Genomic DNA, 22,045 nt, shown 5'->3' with positions numbered 1-22,045 from the left:
TCCATCAAATGTGGGCAAGAAAAATAAAACAAGACACTTGTTTTATCAAATGTTATAAACATAACTGAAAGAGAATTGCCAATAATTTTCAAGTTTTATTATTTGGTTGATATTGCTTGGAGTTCTGCATCTGTAGATCTCTTTTCAGCTGGCACTCAAGGACCTATTTTGGAACAAAAGCTACACTTGACATTTTGAGCTTTCTTTTTAAAGTGAGTGAGTTCCTATAGATTTTGAGGCTTGGGGAATTCATTGGCCTCCATAACTGCTGGATCAAGAATTCCCAGCAGCAACCCCCAATTTTGCCCAAGCTGATAGGAGCTACTAAGTTCTATATTAAAACAATCCACAGAAGTCAATACATTTCCAACCATTTATTACTAACTCAACCATGAATGATGTCAGGTTGGAGACCGAATTGCACATGTGAGTCTTCTCCTTCCTGGATGACATTCCAAGAGAAATAATTATTTTGCAACTAGCTCTCATTTTAAACACTGGCTAGGTATTAAGTGAAAATGGTGATGAATGAAAAACAATGAAATGTAGGCACTGTGGATAAAGAAATATCTGACCTGGGATGTTAATTCTGCTTACACTGAATAGAGCAGCACTTCCCCTCAACCATCAGGTTCAGCATCAGAGAGGCAGACAATTCCTTGATACAGAGATGCTTTTAGACAATCTGCTGGTTGAAGCTTGCATGCAAATTGCAAAACTTTGGGTGTGGCCTATGTAATAGGTTATAAAATTGCTGTGGATTGTGACTTTTCTTTGTGACAAAGGAAAATATATGGGGATAATTCATATTAATTGTGCTTATGTAATTTTTAATTAAACTTTTAATAAATATTTTGTCCTTGTCCACTTTTTAATTTAGATCCCTGACATTCCACTTATATCAAGAACTTGTTCTGAAAAAAGTCCACCCATCTAGTTTAAAGAGTCCTGTGGTTGTTTGCCCTTCTTGTGTATCTCTTCTTGGAAAACTGCTTACTTTACACATTGTGCTTCACTACTGAAATGTATCTTACATGGATTGCACTTGGAAAGCAATCAACTTTTCAAAAGGCTGGTTGGGTCTGGATCATATCATGCCTGGAGCACAGCATGATCTGCAGTGTTTTCCAGAAAGCTGACCTACAGTTTGGGAGCTATGCTGAGTTCTCTGCACTGCCCAGACCACAGGATGAGTTTGGGCAGGTAAGAGAAATGAGTCCCAAAGGTGCTTCTCCAAGAGGCAAAGCATCTTGCTTCTCATCCAAGAAGCCTCTGCAGCCTTCTTGGATGAAAAGCGAGATGCCTTCAAAGAAAAGCCAGAGAGTCCAGTTGCCTCTTGAAGCAGCACTTTTGGAACAAGCATGACCTGGATGGCTGAGAATCTCCATAGACATTAAGAGAAACGGGCTGCTTCTTCCTTCTCTGTCTTTAGCTTATCTAATGGGCTGGACAAGGGCTGAAACTGATGTTTCCCATTGGGAATTGCCATGGCAGGTTGCCTCACTTTTTCACTTGGTGGATGTGCCCATTTCCCTTTCCTCTTTGACAGGCGTGATAGGAAAAGGCAAGAAGCGTCTCCTTAGATTAGGACGTGCGAGGGGAAAGCTGCTACCAATTCTGCGTGCTCCTCCTTAGCCATTGCGTCCTTGCATTGACTGCACAGCCTTCCCCGCTCTCCTTCCCTGGGAGAGAAAGAGAGAGAGGGCAGGATAGTAGGAGAACTAAGGCTCTTTACCCAAACTGCCACCTCTGCCCACTCACACTCCAAGGAGCGTCCAGAGAACGGCAGCTCGCCTCTCTCTGTCGGCCGAGGCTGAGGAATTCGCAGGCCTTCGGGACCCCGTTGGAAGAGAGTTCCCGGCCAAAGCCGTCCCAGGCAGCCAACCAATGGGGAAATTGGGAGCCCAGCGCGCCTGGTGGGCACCAGATAGGGGAAGGGTGGCCCTAGGCACGGCACAGACGGCGGATTCCCCGCCTCCTCCTTCTCCTCAGGGCTGCCCGAGGTCGAATTTCTGCGCCCCGTCATGCGCCTTTTGGCGCTCGCTCTTAAGCGAAGCGGGGGGGGGAGGGCTGAGGACTCCGCCACGGACTCCCAAAGGCGGCTACGTCGTGTGAGCTTTTACAGGGAAGGCGGAGAGAAGGCGAGGCAGAGCTCCTGTTTGGCAGCGCCGTCAGCCATGCAACGGGAACGACCGAGAGGTTCTCGCTTTTCCCACAGGGCGCCGCTCAGCGCGCAGGTGGCGAGGCCGTCCGGCCGCTTCCTCGCCACTCTCGCTCTCTATTTCCCCGACGCCACGCGCCAAGTCCCCGCAACCGGGGTTTTATAACCCTGCCGGCTTCTCTCCCAGGAAGGGACCAATAACCGGAGGGGACTCCGCCTTGGCTACCCGCCCCTCCGAGCGGGGCGGGGAAGCGGGGCGGGGGTGGCGTGGTGGAGAGGGGCGGCAGCGGAACGGGGAGCTCGCGCGCGTGTGACATTTGGCGAGAAACCTTCGCCGGCGGAAGACTTCCCTGCACTTTCCTCGCCCCCCGCACCGTCTACCTCAAGAGCATCATCCGACGAGGCTTCCTGTTTGCCCTCGGAGCCCGGCTCAGAACCGCTCGGCGCAGGAGAAAGGAAGGTTTCCTGTTCGGCGAAGGGACTTGCTGCTGTTGCGTGGCCAGGGAAAGCGGACTCTGGACGGTGAGAGAGAAGTTGCTTGGAAGCGGGCAGTTGGCGCCTTTAGCAGCCGGAGGAAAGAGGCTTTCCCCTCCCCTCCCTCCCTCCCTTCCCTGACTTTCTTTTCCTTCCTTTTGTTGCTGGTCTTGTAGCCCGGGAGAGATTCTCTCTCTCTCTCTCTTCTCTCTCTCCTTCCCTGTCTCTCTCTCTCTCGGGGGGAAAAGATGCACACGACGCAGAAGGACACCACGTACACCAAGATCTTCGTCGGGGGTCTGCCCTACCACACCACGGACTCCAGCCTCCGGAAGTATTTCGAGGTCTTCGGCGAGATCGAAGAAGCCGTGGTCATCACCGACCGGCAGACGGGCAAATCCAGGGGATACGGATTTGTAAGTTAGAAGGGACCGCCGGGGGTGGGGGTGGATGGGGTGGGGGTGGTCGCTGAACAAGGGCGGGAGGGAAGGCAGAGCCGGGGAGGGGGGGACAGTAATCCCGCAGCCTCGGTCTCTCTCTTCCCCCCCCCCCCAAAAAAGGGGGGCTTGAAAAGATTGTGATTATTCGGTTGGAAGGTATAGAAGGCAGAGACAAACGGTAAATCTCCTCCAAACTTAAGCAACGTGTAAACAAGGCACTGGAAAAACAACCTATGAATTGGGGGGGGGGGATCCCACAATTAATACAGACCGACTACAATGTTGTGGGGATATTTGAGGGGGGGGCATACTTTCTTCTTTGAAGACTATGCTGTGGGTGCTGCGTGCTATGGATATTTGCTTCATGCCTGTATAGGAAAACTTGCTAATAAAGTTTTGGCATTGGATGAAGCCAGCTGGCTGCAGACTGATAGGACATGTTCATATTTTTATCTACACTGGCACATGCTACTGTGTCACTGGCTTGAAGTCCTGCAAACTTTCTGTGCCTCTGTTTCGGGAAACAGAATGCTTCGAATAGAACTGGATTTTTAAAAAGTGTTTATTGTATTAATTACACACACACACACACACACACACAGTCTCCAAAATTCCAACACTGAAAGATACTGCCTAGTTGTATTTTCATTTGGATGCGGGGAGTTTATTTGTTTGTTTATTTAATAGGCCACCCAAACACCTGTGGGCAGCTTACAACTGAACAACCAATATATAAAAGAGTGCAACCAACTGTAAAGCAAAATACCGAAACAAAACCAGAACAAAACAAAAAGGGAACTCCCTGATCATTCTAATCTGAAAGAGTCCACCAGAAAGACTATTGTTTTACAGTATCTGGAAGGTTGTTTTGAGGGTCAGTTTTGATACCTTTGCTGTTTATTATCAAGGTAACAATGGCCGATCGAGCTGCTGCTGAAAGGGCCTGCAAAGATCCTAATCCAATCATTGATGGCAGAAAAGCGAATGTGAATCTTGCCTATCTGGGAGCAAAACCAAGAATTATGCAGCCAGGTAATAACTGTGATTATTATCTTCTAATTTTAGAATGAGTGGTTTGCAAATGAACAGCCAAGAGTTCTCAAAGAACATAGTTCTGAAGCATTTTATCATCACCCAATTCTGTGATTTTAATTATGGCCAATTCATGTTGAGGATACTTTGTGTCAACGCAATAGGTATTACTGGTTCAAATGTAAGAATTATGTCCAAGAGTCATAATGTCATGTGATTTGCAGAATGTGGGGCAGAGCTTCCTAGAGCTGGCATAAGACATTTGGAGCAGAAGATGAAAGGGGGATAAGTTACTTCTTCCCAGGTATATGTACCAGCTCTATGTAGAAAATATGGACAACAAAACAGCCAGAAAACTTTCATTAAAAAAAATTGACTGTCTCTTTGCCTTGCTATGGAAACCCTCCCTGTGTGCACTAAAAGTGTAGTTCTTCTAGTTGTCTAAAGAAGTTCTTGCACAGTCCTTTTCTAAATACTTGATTGATAAAAGTCCAGGAAGCAGAAAGTGGAAATTTAGGAAGCACCAACTTGAGAATATAGAAAATAACATCACGGCCTCATGCAAAACCTAGTGGTTTCTGTAGATTATGCCCTTAAATAATGCACAAAAGATTATGGTCTCTCTCTATATATTACAGGGAGAGATTAATGTATATAGCAGTTCTTTCATATATTCAACTTTCTTCTTTTTTGGTGAGTCAGCTACATGTGATGTCCTCCTTTAATTGAAGAGTCTAATTTATTAATGGGACTAATTATTTAATTGATCAGAGATTCTAATTAAATGGAGAATCATTTTGTTCTATGTCAGAATATAAATTTTCTTTTAATAGATTTAATATTCCCAGTACAATATTTGGCAGCATCAACAGTCAACTTTTGATTTCTAAGAATCATCAAAAGCAAAATGCTTCAAAATGAAACCTGGAATAGCTTCCAGATTTTTATTTTGTATTTACAATAATAGTCAGCAACATGTTCTGGCACCATATATAACTGTGTAATGTCTTGTAGGCACTTCAGAAACCAACTAAATTTTGTAAAATCAATAATTTGCCTAATTGCAATAACTTTTAATTCGTAAGTTTATATTACTTTGTGAGGCAACAGACATAGTTGGTGTGTGTCATTTCTGTGTTGCCAAAGGCTAACTTCCTGAGTTATTTTAGTTGCTTATTATTTGATATTTCTTTTTTTATCAACGTTGTATTCCTGAAATACTATGCTCTTTTTTTTTCAGCCAGGCTAGCTTCAACTTATTTATGGAAGGGTTTTTTTTCATTACTAAAATCAGCCTCCAAACAAGATCAACATGTTTTCTGTTCATCATTGAGGTAACTAGGAATAACCATGGTCAACCTCTACCCCAAGTGTATACGTTTAAACTAAGATAAACAATTTGATATTAAATAGTGGAGTTTAGGGATCTGTCAGGAAAATGAACAAATTATCACTAAAATTCAGTGGGTATAGACTTTTTAATAAAAAGTCACATGTGTGTTCTCTTGAAACCAGGGGTCGTCAACCTTAAACACTTATTTACACCCACCATAGAGTCTCCTCCTAGCCTTGGCGTCCTTTTTCCTCTACGTGTTCTAACTGAAAGCCCTATCAATTGTGGAATTGACCGGCCACAGGGAGCCGCCCAGTGCGATCCCACAGAGTTGGCCTCCTCAGGGTGCCGTCGGCCAGACAGTGTCGGCTAGCAACTCCCAGGGGGAGAGCCTTCTCTGTGGGAGCACCTTCCCTCTGGAATGAACTGACCCCGGAGCTTCGCATAATCCCCGACCTCCGGACCTTCCGATGCGCCCTAAAAAGTTGGCTTTTCCAGCAAGCCGGCCTGGCCTGTTAATTTTATCTAATTTTTAAAATGTTAGTGTTATATTACTTTGGTTTGTTTCTTGGATTGTTTCTAATTTTCTTTTAAGTTTTGTAATATGTGTTTTTTAATGCTGTACGCCGCCCTGAGTCCTTTGGGAGAAGGGCGGCATATAAATCCAATCAAACAAACAAACAAACAAACAAAAAGAGCCACAGGTTGCTGACCCCTGCTTTAACCCATTAAGCCTGTTATTGAGGACCTCTCCTACTGAAAGCACAAAGTCTTCCCCGCTTATGTAGAAAATTACATGTTTAATTCTTTTGCATCAATTAATCATTTCGGTTGTAGTTATTCACTATAAAAATATTACGGAATTGTCTAGAACAGTGATGGTGAACCTATGGCACGCGTGCTGGCCAGCTGAGTTCACCTTTTTTAAAGCCATTTTTCGCCCTCCCCAGGCTCCAGAGGCTTTATAGGAGCCTGGGGAGGGCGAAAAGAGCCTCCCTCCCCGGAGGCCCTCTTCCGGTTTGTTCGGAGGGTCATTTTGACTGCTCCGGAGGCTTCAGGGAAGCCTCCTGAAGGTCCCTGAAGTCTCCGGAGGACTTCCGGGGGGGGGGAGGTGGGGGAGGCTGTTTTCACCCTCCCCAGGCTCCTATAAAGCCTCTGGAGCCTGAAGAGGGCGAAAAAAGCATGCAAAAATGGGGGCATCGCACCTGTAGTGCAGCACTATGAGTGCAGCACGCCTGTACACGACCCCCCTGCATTCCCCCCACTTATGGCACGCGAGCCAAAAAAGGTTCACCATCGCTGGTCTAGAAATCACGTAGGATGAATGCGTTCTCAAGATGGCCACCCTGTTGCCTTCTGCTTTCTAACTTACCTTATTTCTGCTAATTTTAATACATATAATGTTTTAATATTTTCTATTTTTGCTTTTTTTTTTGCTATAAGTAATCCAAAGTTGCTTGACAGTGAAATGGGCTTCATGCAAATTTAATGAATAAATAAAACAAAAATGCAAAGTTAAAGACTTTTATTATGAATACTAAAACTAAATGAAAGCTAAAAATAGTCCATTATTTTATCTTTATATTTAAGTTCTAAACTAGGAAATGCCTTCAACTATTATGGGAATATATAGTATTGTATGTGTATCAGCTTTTAGTATTGATTCAATTCAGACTTTAATTCAACCCCTTGTTCATTTTTTTTGCTGTACTGGTATGTTGCTCATTCTATACCACAGTTACCAATTTGGAGTAATTGATTCCATGAATTGCTAAATCAGAATTAGAACCCATTCATTTGATACACATTTGCAAGCCATGGTTTCTGCAAACTATGATTTGGCATGGTGAATTACCAAGTAATTTTTATGAAACAAAATTACCTAAATTGAGGGAATAATAAACTGTAGTATATTATAGTTAAATAAATGCAAATGACATTAATTTAAATTTGCTTTTTATCCTATTAACACAGGCCTGGAGCATTCAAATACAGCATTAGCTTGAAAAAAAAGTTTTTTACTTCTGGTTTAGTTAACAGTTTATTAAAACAAACTAGGATCAAACCAGTTTGGTACAGATAAAGGTTCCCAATCTTCCAGCCTCAACTAAGATATTGGGAACACGAATATCCCTTTTTTATCTTGTCCTTCCGTCATTGGTTTTAACTATGATGTGGCATTGCCTCTTCACAGTCAACGAATAACCAGATAAATAATATAATTCAGGTTCAATCAGTTATTTTGCAAAACCTCCTTTAGTTATAAAAAGACAACATAGATCATACAAGTGCAACTCCCAATTACACAAGAGTCATGCACAACAGCCCAAAACAGCATCAATGCACCCAAAAAACTCTCCATTCCAGCAGATGATCTTGTGATATTTCACACATGGCTGCTGCAAGCCATGAAATTTCAGTAGAAACGTTTTGAAAGAAAAGTTTTGGGGAAAGTAGGCCAATGTGCAAGAGTTCCCAGGGCTGCCAGCCACCTGACAAAATTGTCAACTTATTCCCTTTACCATATTTAAAGCAATTCCTAAAAAGGGCAGCAGAAACTTATACAAAAACATTTGTACAAAAAAATCAAATACAAAGACCAAGTTTAGGAGACTGTGAACATTATGTCTGCCCCAAAATGTATTGATCTATGAGAAATAACAACTCTTTATCTTGAGGTATATTATTATTAATATTGCTGAAAGGAAAGATTACTATTAAGGCTGTGAACGCTTCAAAAATGATTCAGAAGCAGCGCAGTACCTTTCTGTTATTTGGTAAAGCAGCCTGATTTTCCCCGTTTTTAAAATATGTGTGGGTGGGGGTGTCGGTGCGGTTGACTCAAGCTGAGCTTGTCGCTTAGAACAAGTTTGGCAGCCTAGGTTCGAGAGCCCAGCACCACAGGATAGAGTGAGCTCCCATCCTTACCCTAGCTTCTGCCAACTTAGCACTTCAAATACATGCAAATGTGAGTAGATAAATAGGTACCCCTTCAGTGAGAAGGTAACAGCATTCCATGATGTCATGCTCTCCACATGACTATGGAAATGTCTTCAGACACCATTGGCTCAATGACCTTGAAATGAGCACACACACACACACCTATAGTCAGTAATGAGTAGGAGTAAAATCCGCAGGGACTCCTATTTTTTATGTATGTGGGCTTCCAAAAAAAAATGGTTGCTGTTGTTGTAAGAGTGTATTAACTTCAATGAGCTGACTAGTTAAAATTACAGGCTTTATTTCACACATGAAAAAAGGTTTGTGTTTCAGTGAATTATTACTACATTTATTTGCTGCCCACCTTGTGGTTCAAGGTGACTCTAAGCAGCAAATAAAAGTGAGGATCTACTTGCACAAGCTGGAAAGTAGTTCTTACAAGTTATTTTCAAACTATGCAAAGACTCAATAAAGGAGAATATTTGTAACTCAAGAGTTACAAGAAACATCTGCAAGAAAACAACCACGTTCAGAGAACACTAAGGATTCTTTATGCAAAGTCTTGTTACTATTTCACACTCTGTGGTATATACCAGCCATATTAATAATTTTGGGGTCATGTTCAATGATGTATTTTTAATATTGGAAGCAGCTAAATAACAATTATTATCTGGCCTCTGTGCCTTGAAAACCAGGATTTTTTATTTATTAAATGAAACAAAATGCATTCATGTATAAAACATTTTCATGAAAGGTAAGTGACATTTTACCTGCTTTTCTTTAAGAATGATCCCAGGATAGTATTTTTTAGAGTATAAATCGGCAACCCTTTGGTTATTGATATAGAAGTCCCATTTAATTTCATAGACTTTAATTCTCCATAGAGAGGTAAGAGATTGCCAACACAAAGTAACAATGCAACAGAAGGCGTATCAGTATACAGAATGTGCTTTGTTTTGTTGTTAGGTTTTGCCTTTGGGGTTCAACAGCTCCATCCAGCCTTAATCCAGAGACCCTTTGGGTAAGTCGTCTCTAAACCTGTTGTGTTTTTTTTTGCAGTGGGAAACGGATAGTGTATACTTGTTAATGTCCTGTAATGTGACTGCTGGCAATAAAATTATTACTTTTTTTTTCAAATATGCAGATTTAAAAATGCCCTCGCTTCCTTAATGGTTTTCCAACAAGCTTTAAAGCTGGGGGGATGGTGCCCAGCACCTTGCACTGAAACAGTCCTGTGCTGATAAGATAATGTGGGGAAACCAGGTCTTCCTGTACTCAACACTCCAGTGCACCCCCAACAATATATTTTTCTTTCTTAAGCTAAACTCAATGTTATTTATCTCTTTCTAATCTGACAGGGATCGTTTACAGTTAAGATAACTGATGAGAAGGATATGAGGTGGAATAGTTCTGTTTGGAATTAAACTCTGTAACCAGTAGACTCAAAACACACAAACAAGCTAAAATGGTGATTAACGATGCATGTATGTTTTCTTTCTATAGTCCATAGATATCAGTGTGGTTTTTTATTTATTTATTTATTGATTACAGTAATGAAGTGGTGTTGATAGCTAAACTGTGTGCTTTTGTTTAATTGAAAGAGCTGTAGTGAAAGTTTTTGGTGGCTTTTCCATTTTGGTTTTTGTTGAGGAGTGTTGACTTTGCGAAGGGGAGCAAAAAAATCCTCTTTTCCCCCTCTTGCTTTCAAGCTATAGCCTGCGACTTATTTATCTTCTTTTTAACCATATTTTGTAGTGATTGCTAAATTTGTGTGATACCGTTTTATTTTCTTTTTTTTTTTTTTGAAAAAGAAAGCTCAACATTGCTTGCATGTCATTTTTTTTGTACTTTGGGAAGGATGTGGAGCTTTGTGTTATTAACAATACGCGTCCACTTGCACTTTCCCATTAATGATTTTGTTTTCATCAGCTTTAACTTACAGTACACTTTAAATATATGCTACTTTTAATAGAACTTATGTTTTTTTTTTAAATTCAACATGAAACTAGAAAAGGAATCTGCTTGAACTCTCTTTGCGCTCTTTTCTCCTTGCTAATCCTTGCTAAGTAAAACTCATGGTGAAACTGGAGAATAGTTTTGAAATACTATAACTTGCTACCATGAAATACTAGCAGCAATAATTGTATTTAGCCAGCTGAAGACTGAAAAAGACAATATCCAGATTTACATGTTACTGTGTTTGCACAAGGCCCTGAGCTATAAACTAGCCAACCACTTTTTAGTCAATCATAAAACGTGGTTTACAAACTATAATTGCTGAGTTCATTTATAATGAACAACATGATTTGGTGTGATGTGTAAATCCATCCTGTAAGTTGATGCCCTACAGAGGAATTCTCATGATAGGTGCCTGGGCTATAATGGAGAAAGGAGAGAGAGAAGTGCAAAATGTTGTGCCTTTTCAGATAGTGATTTTCACCAATTTGGTGTCCCCAGATAAATTAACATATTTGCAGGTTTGGGGATTGGAACACTAGAGACTGTTGGGAAAGGTAAAATTTGCTGGCCTTTCATCCATAGATCATACTTTTTTGAGTTTCACTTGATGCAACACTGGATCCAGTTCATTGCCTGCAATTATATGTAATGTTCTTGATATTTTATAAAATGCTTTAATTTCCCCAACTATTTGTCAACTTAGGGGAAGTAAAGATGTAGAAATATTAAATCTGTCTACCATTAACAGAAAAGCTAACTGCCTATATAGGAGGAACAAGGGAGTGGATAAGCAAGATAAAGCCTTCAAGATACAAAGCTAAATAGATTTATAATCATACAAACTCTTATTCTAAATCTTAAGCCCATTTTTCTTCTTGAATACCAATAAGCAACCATACAAAAAAAACACAAGGGTTTTCACCCCAAAATTGTGATATTTTAAAAACTTCATAGTGTAACCATGTCTTAAATTGGCTTTTTCGTTTCTTTTACATACAAAACATGTTTTAGCTATTCACCAAAATAAACACCTACCTACTTCCTTAAGAGGTATTACTGTTCTAAATCAAATATTTATACAGTACAATTCACCAAAGCAACTAATTTTACCTAGAGTGAGAGGAAAATTATTTTCTATCATCCTGACAGGTGTCACAAGACTCTTTATCTTCTCTTTACAACTAGAGAAGCCCCTCTCCCCTAACCAGGAATGAAGTGTACAAAAAAGAGGATTATTTTTTTTTCTCCCACATTGGTTCTCCTGACACTTGCTATTTTGTGAAATTGCAGCTTCAGGGGGACCATTCATGCTGGAATCATAGTATGGGAGGAAAGATTAATTTCTCTTCCCTGAAATATGGTTTGGCGCTTAGCCAGTCTATAGAGAAGGATAACCGTATGCAAAAGACTGGTGTTTTGTAAAAGAGGGAAATTCAACAAGTATAGTTTGGCATACAGCCAGGGAGATGAAAAGCCGAAAACTACTTAGTCAAAGAAACTACTTTAAGTAACACAGTTGCATTCTTCCGTATCAAAAGTTAAGTCCTCTAAATTTAATAGAAATTGCTCCTTAGTAAATAAATAAGTAAATAAATACTTCAAATATCTCAAATTGATATTTTAGCTACGTTGCAGTCCATCAACTTATGTAAGATAAGGCAAGATCTTCTGTTTTGTCCATTTGTACACTATTCTACAGTTCATCTACATTATGCAAATGTTACAGATGCTTACATTGATTTAGTGGCATAAATAGAGGTGTCATAGTCAGCATTCTTGAATATTGTGTGTTCATCGAGTAAAGAGAATGAAATAGTTCCAGCTATAGAATATATGATTTCATATTTCCAGAACCATTGAACTGAATGGCATGGCGATATGTGGCCTCAGAACTTTTTTTGCATACCAACTAATGTTGCTGTGCTCCAAAATAACTGTCAGATTGCAAGCATTGCAGTATAATAATAAAGAAAAACAATATTATAAACATTTGTAGGATAGGGTAAACCTCAATAAAGATTTTATGATATAATGAGTAGTTCAGAGACTGTTTTTAAGATAAATTTCAAAACATCTGCTGTCTATCTGGTATTATAGTATGCAGAGATAATGATGGATCTTGGTACAATACCTTTTTCTGATAAGATGAAGGATGTGGGTTGCAAATATCCAGATGACAGCAAAGAAATATAAAAACCCCAAACTCTTTGTTATCACCTAATAGTCACCAAGATGACTGTAGATGGATATAGTAGCCCTATTTTGCATCTATGTTCTCCAGTCCATTGTTCTTGTCATAACGGTTGTTGCTAGCCATATATTCATAAAATCTTTATTTATTCAGTTTTATTTTGCTGTTTCATCACTAAAAATAATCCTATTTTAGTCTAGGAACTTTTAAATATACAGAACTTTATTTGCTCAGAATTTATTATTTCTTGGAATATATGTGCAAAATTGTAATTGCTCCACATGATGGCCTGTTGGATTTACTTGAATATAGTATGAGCTGTTCAAACAGCCTCCCTCATCCCTTCTGGGTGTGCCTAGAGAGGTTAATAATCAAAAATGGTAATAAAGTTTAGCTACTGTAATTTAGGGTTACTTTATTTTGGAAAATAATATATCCTTTACCTGAGTCTTAAGTTGATTTTTTAAAATAACTTTACTAGGAACTGAAATATTTTTAAAATTCAAGATGATTTTTTTTAATCCAGTGGCTTTCTTTTCCCTTTCTGATTTCTTCATTTAATGCCTACATTTGGATGTTACAGAAATACATGGTACCTTGTGATAAAAATAATACTTTAAACTATATGAATCTGTGTTAACATTAACTTCATGGAAGTAGCAATAGCACTTAGACTTATATACCACTTCATAGTGCTTTTACAGTCCTCTCTAAGTGGTTTACAGAGTCAGCATATTGCCCCCAACAATTTGGGTCCTCATTTTACCCACTTCGGAAGGATGGAAGGCTGAGTCAACCTTGAGCCGGTGAGAAGTTGGCTGCATTAACTCAATAACCACTAAACGATGTTTACAAGCAGTAAGAAAATTATCCACTGTGGTCACCTCAGATTATATAGCCAATGATGATATATAAACAGTTTGCATTTTTTTCTTCCATCGCCAGTAATTCTCCTGGTTACCTTTCCAGAGGTTGCTCAACTCTAGATTTTTTAAAACATTTTTGTAAAAACAAAAAACCTGAATGCAGACATCCTGTACCCTGAATGGAATCAGAACTGCTGAAAGCAGGATGGGAGAAGTGTAATTCTTCCCCCATGTTCTTTGTTTCCCAAAATAACTTCCTGCCAGCCCTGAAGGGATAGAAAACAAAGCAGAGCAACAGAGATAAAACTGAAGCAACAATTTGGGGCTACTCCTGAGCCTTGCTAGTTTTTCAGTGGTTGTTAAATCTAAAGCAGGACAGTGGCATGATTGTGAATAGGTGATTGAGTTCAACAGATTTGATAAGGCTTTCTGCTTTGTTGAGCTTCAAATATTGACACAGGTTTCTTTTCATATATGGGCAAAGCAGGGGAGGGGTGTTGACTGGTACGATGGCCTCATATCGTGAGTATTGTCTATAAGAGTGCCAGGGAGATTCCTGCTCTGCTTTTTGTGTCTCACACATTGCTAGAATCAAGACAGGTTTATTTGGAGGAAAACACAGATAGAATGACTCAGATTTATTCACTGGATGAGTCAGATTATGTGCGCTAGTAGAATTTATTATTTATTTTACATTATTTATATGTTGCCCACATTGAAAGATTCTCGGTAGCACACAGCAAATAGAAATATCTTGTTAATTATCACCAAAATAAAATAATAAAATTAGAGGTAATCATCTCTAACTTTGAAACGCTGTGGACTTCATAATCTCCCAGTGCAATTTACAGAATTGGACATTCAAGCAGGCTCCAAGTCAATGAAATTTTGTGAGTTGATCCTTAATTGGATTAGTTAAATTTGACTCATTTGAAAACAGGTTGGAACCTTCATCCAATTCTTCTGCAAATAATACATTCAAAAGTAAAAATAAAGTACAAACATATTTTTAGTTAGGTTTATATCGTGAAATGAGTAGCAATTAATTAAAAGAATACTAGAAGTAAATGTTTCCAAAAATTTTGCTTATGCCCTGTCAAATTCAAAAGGCAAAATCCAAAATTCTGAAAAGAGGCTAGGTCATTCTTATCATAATAAATCTTAGCTTACTCTGATGTTGTTGCTTTTATACATGACTGTCTATACTCTACTGGAAATCTGTTACCACTTAAAATATTCTGATTCCACTGCAGTTATTGTGGAAATGCTAAATGCTTTAAAGGTAGTTCTCAACTTACAACCACAACTGAATCCCAAATTTTTATTGCTAAACATAATAGTAAGTTTTGCCCCATGTTATGACTTTTCTTGCCACAGTTGTTAAATGAATCACTGCAGTTCTTGTATTAATAACACTGTTGTAAAGTGAATCTGGCATCCTATTAACTTTGCTTGTCAGAAGGTCACAACAGGTGATCACATGATCCCGGGACACGGCAACTGTCATAAATATGGACCAATTTCTAAACATCCGGATTTTGAACATGTGACTGGCAGGATGCTGCAACAGTCATAGGTGTGAAAAACAGTCATAAGTAACTTTTTTCAGTGCCAGTGTAACTTTGATCACTAAACAAAAGGTTGCAAGTTGAAGATTACTTGTATTAGCCTGTTGTAAGTTAGCCCAAAGTATTAACTTTGTGATAGTATTCATACATGCAAAAAATATTTAGATCAATATAATTAATCATTGAATTCAGTAGGTGTTGAATTCTGAATAAAAATGCATAAGATATAGAAGTTCAACACACACATAAAAGTGAGTTCTTTTGAAAGGAAAAAATCCAGATTTTACAGTGATATATTGTAATATGCATGTTTTCTCAAAAGTGATACCCATTAAGGTTTTTTTTAAATGGCTGACTTATCGGTCCTTGAGCCAGCAAAAAAAATTATACTGGCATAAAATATGATGTCCCCACCTGAGCTTATCCTGACATAGACACAAAACTGGAAAATGATTCTATCCATGTTGATGGTTCAGAGATTATGTTAAGAGTTGGAAGTCCCTCCAGCTTTGTTTCCCCCACCTCCTACTACACATTCAATACAATACAATACAATACAATACAATACAATACAATACAATAGTAGAGTTGGAAGGGACCTTGGAGGTCTTCTAGTCCAACCCCCTGCCAAGTCACCCATAGGTATGAAAGTGGCCATAAGTTATTCTCTTTACTGTACATTGGGATAGGAAAGAACCTGGGGAGGCAGCAAGTTTTGACAATGGTTGGATAGATATCTTTAGCAATCCATCAAAACTCTGTTTTTGCCTTTCTGCTCTACAAGTGAATTCAAAACGAGCCTGAAAATTGCCTGCTAGACTCCTTTTGAACATAGTAGTTTAGCATTCTTACAGAATAGTGCCATTCCAGAATACTTCTTAAACCCATAATGGGCTGCCAGACTCCTAGACATGGTTTGAGAACTTCTCCAAAGAACATGAAACCCATATTTAAACTACAGCTAACAGGTGTGGGAAAAGAAACAGAAAGACAGCTCTCTCTTGCCACCATGCAGCTGTTCTACCACTAGTGTGGTCAGCTGTTATTCAGGAATCTGATCTGGGGAGACCCTGGTTTGGAAAAAAAATGGGGTAGCCTATTTCCTAGGAAAAAAATGGCCCTAGAAGACAGAATGCAAAGACTGAAGGGAGAATGGCCTGCCCATTCCAGCTTTAGTTGCTGATACATAGTGAGTTCACCCTACTCTCTTGGATCACCTTGGTTAGTGAAGTGCCTGCAGCTGTATCTGTGATAAGCTTTTTAGGGTATGAGGGGAAATACTGTTTTAATTCCAGTACAGCTAAAGATAAATTAAGGCCTCCTCAGGTATTTGTTGGGAATCAAATGCAATGTAATGCCACGAGGACCCAGCACAATATATACGACCTAAATCAAAAATCTTATTTTTGCTTGATAGAAGTAAGGAAACACTCAATAGGGTTACTTGCATGTTAGTGTGTATTTATAGTAATCTTGAAGGAAAACTTATGCGTTTCAGTGCCTATTTCTAATGTACCAAAAAAAACCTACCTTTGAAAAATCTGGAAAAAAGTACAGAATCCAGTATTTCTCCCAAAAGTAAGTTCAGAAGAACATCTTTCAATCTATTGTACAAAGATGCCTGAACAACCTAATGAGAAGCTTCTCTTTAACCTTTTGACCTTGAAGAACATAAAAGGAGCTAGCATTTTAGTATCATGACAATCTCTGCATGCTGGCATTTCCAACAGATGGACGTTTGCTTTGGCCTTATAAAGCCATTTTACTCAGCTGGAAGCTCTTGTCGCATGACAGATGATCAAAAATAGACCCACTGCAGCTTGTGCTGTCAATCATGTGAGATATGGCATAACAGTGGGCATCTGAACAGAGTGCATGCATATTGTAGGCTACAAAGTTCTAAAGGGGTAAGGTTTCATAATTCTCCCACCTGTTAGTTTCTTGACTTAATAGAAACAAATTACAAGAGCTTGAATACGTATATTCATCATGATATCTAACAAGGAAACAACTTTAAAATCCATGATGATGCTTCTGTCAGAACAGAACTATGACTTAACTATAATAAAGTGATCTGCATGTGACTTTAATACCACAGATTTCTTTACAGAACACTTAATATAAGAGATTAATCATTTTTGCTGTATTTTTTAAAAAATCTTAAGTGACTGTCATTATTCTGTACAATAACCTCTTCTTATATGTGTGTTGCTGTTTCCCCACCCAGGACAGTAGGAAACTAATGATACATTTTTGTTAGTTAGAGCTTTAATATTGAATTGTAGGCATTGAAGCGGCAGTGATTAGTTTCAAAACAAAGCTGTGTGGATTTCAAGTCCAAATAATTACTTTCCAATGCAGTAATACTATATAACTAAAAACAATTTTTGCTTGGCAACATCATATGAACATTGAAAATATTTTTCATTTCAACGCACCTGTATTAATTTGGTTAAAAGGATGATCAAGCGGACGTAATCTGTGCAAGAGAGAGAAAGGAAACTTACAACATTGCATGAGAAGTTGAAAGCTTTCATTCTGCATCTGAAGCTGTGTGTGTGTATGTGTGTGCGCGTGTTCCCTGCATTTTATCAGAATTATGCAGGAGAGAAAGTTTGATTTCCGATAAAAGTTTTAGCTTCAAGTTAAAACTTTGGAGAAGATTCTGATTATTCCAAAGGGAGTAATAGATTGGATATATAAGATACAAGACTAATAGGTTGGATAGATAAGATACAAGGGATCAATCCATGTACATATAGATGGGGAATTAGCAACTTGTCTAGCTGTAGCAACAAGCAGAGCTTATTGTAAGCCATGCAGATTTATTTAGAGATTTTTAGACAAACCATTATTTTTCAGCTTCACCCTTCTAATGCATAATAACCACAGTCTCCATTACCAAGCCGTTTGTAAGTAAACCTGAGATAATACATGAAGCTTTTGGGTGTTGAAAGCACCGCAGAAGTATTGTTATCTATATATATGAGAGCTTTCTTACAAATATCAACAGTGCCCTGCTTGTGCTTCTAACGGTACAAAAAAAGGTAATGTTTAATAGTAAGGAGAATATTGAAGTATGTATGTAATAACAGCAAGGTTGTTCCTCAAAATATGTTTCTCCTTTTTTTTTTTTTTATTAAACACTAGATCTACCTGAACATAATTCTACCCCAGCTCTCCCTATTTCCTTCCAAAGCTATGCCTTATATAGAAATAAGGGAACTGGCACAGGATTCCGTGGCCTGATATGTCATAACAGGTTTGACTTTCATGGCCTTACAACCTCTTCAGAAGTGTGATGCACATCTACCCACATCTACCCAGAGGTCACTGTCATGTATTTTAATGGCATCTGTGTAGCTTCCCCTCAATAGCCTTTTGTGACGGAGTGAATTGCACTATAGTTCGTTTGACAAGTGTGATTCTTGCTGTGTTTACCACACCTGTGAACTTCTATTTAAACTCCTTTTGTCGCCTGTGTTTTTTTTTATTTATTTGTTATTTTTTTAATAAGGATGACTGAAGTTGCAGAGGAATTAATGTGTGCATAGCAATTCAAGTAGGATTGCCACAATACAAAACAGTTATTACCCTACATCAAATACATTTGAATAATGTGGGTAATGCAATGAAACAAGTAAGAAGTTGTGTGGAAACCATCAGTATTGGACCATGGTACTAAACATGCAGGTTACCAAAATATATATACTAAGGAAAGAGTCATATAAACTCTCAGTATATTACAATTCTTCGGGGGGAAACTAGTCACTTCTCTGTGGCTATGCACCCCATCTTCCAGCCCCAAACCAGGATTCTTTCATTTTTCTTTTAACAAATGTACATTTTAAGATTATCAGTATTTTAAAATTAGTCGTGTGCCTTTATAGCGATTCTGATCAGTATTGTTAAGTTGGCATTAACACTGTGACACTATTTTAAAAAGAAACATTTTCATCAGTGTGTCTCCTTTTTAGCTTGTCAGATGATCGCTGAAATTAGTTATTGTGGCAACCCTATGCGTATAACAACAACTAAATTTGAGTTTGGTTTTTAGTTCTGAACCGGGTAGTGAGGTTTCCCAGTGGTCTAACTTTATCTTCTGTTTTTCAACAGGATCCCTGCTCATTATGTATATCCGCAGGCTTTTGTGCAACCTGGAGTGGTTATTCCACACGTCCAGCCTACAGCTGCTACTTCCACCACACCCTACCTTGACTACACGGGAGCTGCATATGCTCAGTATTCGGCGGCGGCGGCCGCTGCAGCAGCTGCAGCCTATGATCAGTATCCCTATGCAGCTTCGCCAGCTGCTGCAGGGTATGTCACTGCTGGGGGATATGGCTATGCAGTCCAGCAACCTATCACTGCAGCAGCGCCTGGAACAGCTGCAGCTGCAGCAGCTGCTTTCGGCCAATACCAGCCACAGCAACTGCAAACAGATCGTATGCAATAGCAGATGGACATGGCAAGAAAGCATCCTTTGTTATTATTCCTATCAATTTACCTTCAAGCCTTTCAGTAGAAATAATTAACTTTTAAGTTATCCAGCTTTAAAAAACAAAACAAAACGCTACAATGCAATAGAATAGTATAAGAACAAATACCACTGTCTTTTAAAGCATTATGCCTCCCATAGAATGAATAATATTGTGGGATAAGGTATTGTAAGAATTTCTAAGCATCATCTTATCATGAAAGCATTGCTAAAGTAACCAAAAAAAAAAAAGCAAGCTGATTTTTTTAAAAAATAAGGTGCATTTTACAGTATCCAGGTAAAAAGTTCAGGTGAGCAATACATAACGATCAAGTGGAAGATTATTATTACTTAAATATTGAAAATGCTGGCTGTCATTACAACTTTTCAGTATGGCCTATTTTGTGTGAATGAGTAGAAAAATATTTTTTGACAATCTCATATTGGGCGTCGAACAAACTAAGGAAGATGGCCCTTGGGAGGTGGGGGAAGGGTAGACAGCATCAAAGTTATTTTCTCATCTGTCCTCTCTATGAATGGGACTATGGAGCAAGTGGTGTGGAATTAAAGGGTGTAACAGCTGTACAGACAATCAATGACACAGCCCGTTCTGGAAAGAACACATCACTTGTTCTCATTTGATGAGGTTGTCACATTCTAATCCCTCTCCCCATCCTGTTTCACTTTTAGGGAAATTTTGACTGCTAGAGTCAGCTATTCTGATTCTAAAACAGGATCAGCTCTTTCCTACAACAGCTTTCTCCTTTTATTTACTGTATCTATTCATGGCTTGTGAATAAAGGCAGGAAGAAATTTGCTGAATTTAAATATTTAAGAACTGTACTAGGGAATGCTTTTTAAAATGATTTGTATACAAGTTAATTCCTATTTAAATATTTATTTGCAAAACATAGGCCTCTTCCATGCGGCTACTTGTTGAGACTGCAATTTTTCAAAGGTTAATTCTATGTGAGCTATATTGTGCCTTAATTGTATTGCTATTTAAAGATATATTTATTTTGAAAGTTGTACGATGCTGCATTCTAAAGAAACCCACTTTAGATGTGAAACTGTAAAATATTGTATTCATCTCATAGTGTAAGTTATTTAGCAGGTTTAGGAGTAGAATATAAAATAATAATCTAAGCAATTAAAGATGCTGACGTAGGTTTATTGTCTTCAATAAACATACCTTTGTAAGGGTATTTTAAAACTTTTGGAAAGGTTTTGATCTTTAAAATGCTAGTTTCATGATTTTCCCGCTGTTTCACTGACTGAATATCTGTTTTCTTGGATGAAAACTTTACTGGTTTTCAGTAAAGCTTACTTACTTTGAAAGATGTTAAAATACTACACATACGAATTGAGGAGTAAGACTCAATTTAAAAATTACTGTGCTGTATAATAAGAGCTATATTTATATCATTGGTCACACACATCCATAATAACATCTGCATAGGGAAACCATGTGAATTGGCTGAACAATATGGGGGAAAGCAATGGTATTTGTCCAACCCGTGAGATCCTGTAGACCCTTTTGGTTGCTCATGTGGTGACTGAGTTTCAGATAAATAGCCCCAGTACCATAACAGTAATCCAGAGTGGAATCTTAAGCCCCTCTGATCTTGTTGGGACTTTTTCCTCAACCAGGTATATTAATGATAAGTCTGAAGCCCCAATCTTAAACACAATATGTGCAAACACCATAAAGGAATACTCATCATGCCTTTAGAGTGGGTTATTGGTATTTTCTACTATGAAAAGGGGTCATTTTTCAGTTTCATCTCTATATAGATAAACTATTATTCCTTAGCTAGGAAATGCTGCTTTCATTTGTCCTGTGAAACTGCAATAATTTGTAATTTTTATTCTTGACCTAAAAAGAAATTTAATATTTTAGACTGTATGGGAATCTTTTTATACTTGAACAATTTCATAAAAGGGAAGACAGGATAGCATTTTTATGGATTTCTCCAATGTCACTGGATTTATTTTGAATACTAGCCAGTGTTATATAAGATATATAACATGACTACTGTGCATGTTATTTATGATGTATATTGCTTTATAATGTTTCAGATCTTCTAATCTATACACTTGTATTAAAATAATAAAAATGTCATTGAATCCAAACTTTTTACAGTTGTACACAAAATAAGTTTCCTAATGCATCAAGACATCTTGAAATGCATTTCAGAGTTCCCCTATTGAGTAAACAGCTGGTCCATGGTTTTAAAAAGGTTGACTGAGACGAATGAAATGTTACTTGCTTTGCCTTTATTTATGCAGTGCTGTCAAATTAAATTTTAAATAAGTGCTATTACATGCAGTGCATAATTAAGTTGTGGAACATCAGCATGCCATTCCTCTAAAAATTGGAATCAGGCCTATAAATCCATTAAAAAAAAAACCACTGTTCTCATTCAGAAAGAATATAGATTTGTCTTTGCATTTTCGAAATAGTGCGCATGTTACTGAAATAATATGCGCACTATTCTGAATGTCTTATTGGGGTAGACAGAAATTAACTATTTTCTAAATCAGGGGTCCTCAACCATTGGTCAATGTTGGGCTGCAGCCCATTCGGAACTGGGCTGTGGAAGC

General features: G+C 38.5%; 1 protein-coding gene across 2 annotated transcripts; it reads left to right on the top strand.

Annotated features, from left to right (window-relative positions):
• Positions 1-1,871: 1,871 nt before the first annotated feature.
• RBM24 (RNA binding motif protein 24) lies at positions 1,872-21,579 on the top strand. 2 transcript variants are annotated; one of them, XM_081950941.1, is made up of 5 exons: positions 1,872-2,683; positions 2,812-3,051; positions 3,984-4,107; positions 9,347-9,401; positions 19,081-21,579. In XM_081950941.1, exons 2-5 carry the CDS (start codon positions 2,884-2,886, stop codon positions 19,418-19,420), a joined length of 687 nt encoding a protein of 228 aa, XP_081807067.1. In that variant the 5' UTR covers positions 1,872-2,683; positions 2,812-2,883; the 3' UTR covers positions 19,421-21,579. The 2 variants fall into 2 exon arrangements, with proteins under 2 accessions (XP_081807067.1, XP_081807066.1); XM_081950940.1 differs by having other exon boundaries at positions 1,872-3,051.
• The last annotated feature ends 466 nt before the right edge of the window (positions 21,580-22,045 follow it).

The sequence above is a fragment of the Natrix helvetica genome (genome assembly GCF_964273705.1).
Source record: "Natrix helvetica genome assembly, chromosome: 4".
NCBI classification, from domain to species: Eukaryota; Metazoa; Chordata; class Lepidosauria; order Squamata; family Natricidae; genus Natrix; species Natrix helvetica.
This window is presented reverse-complemented; position numbering and strand designations above follow the sequence as displayed.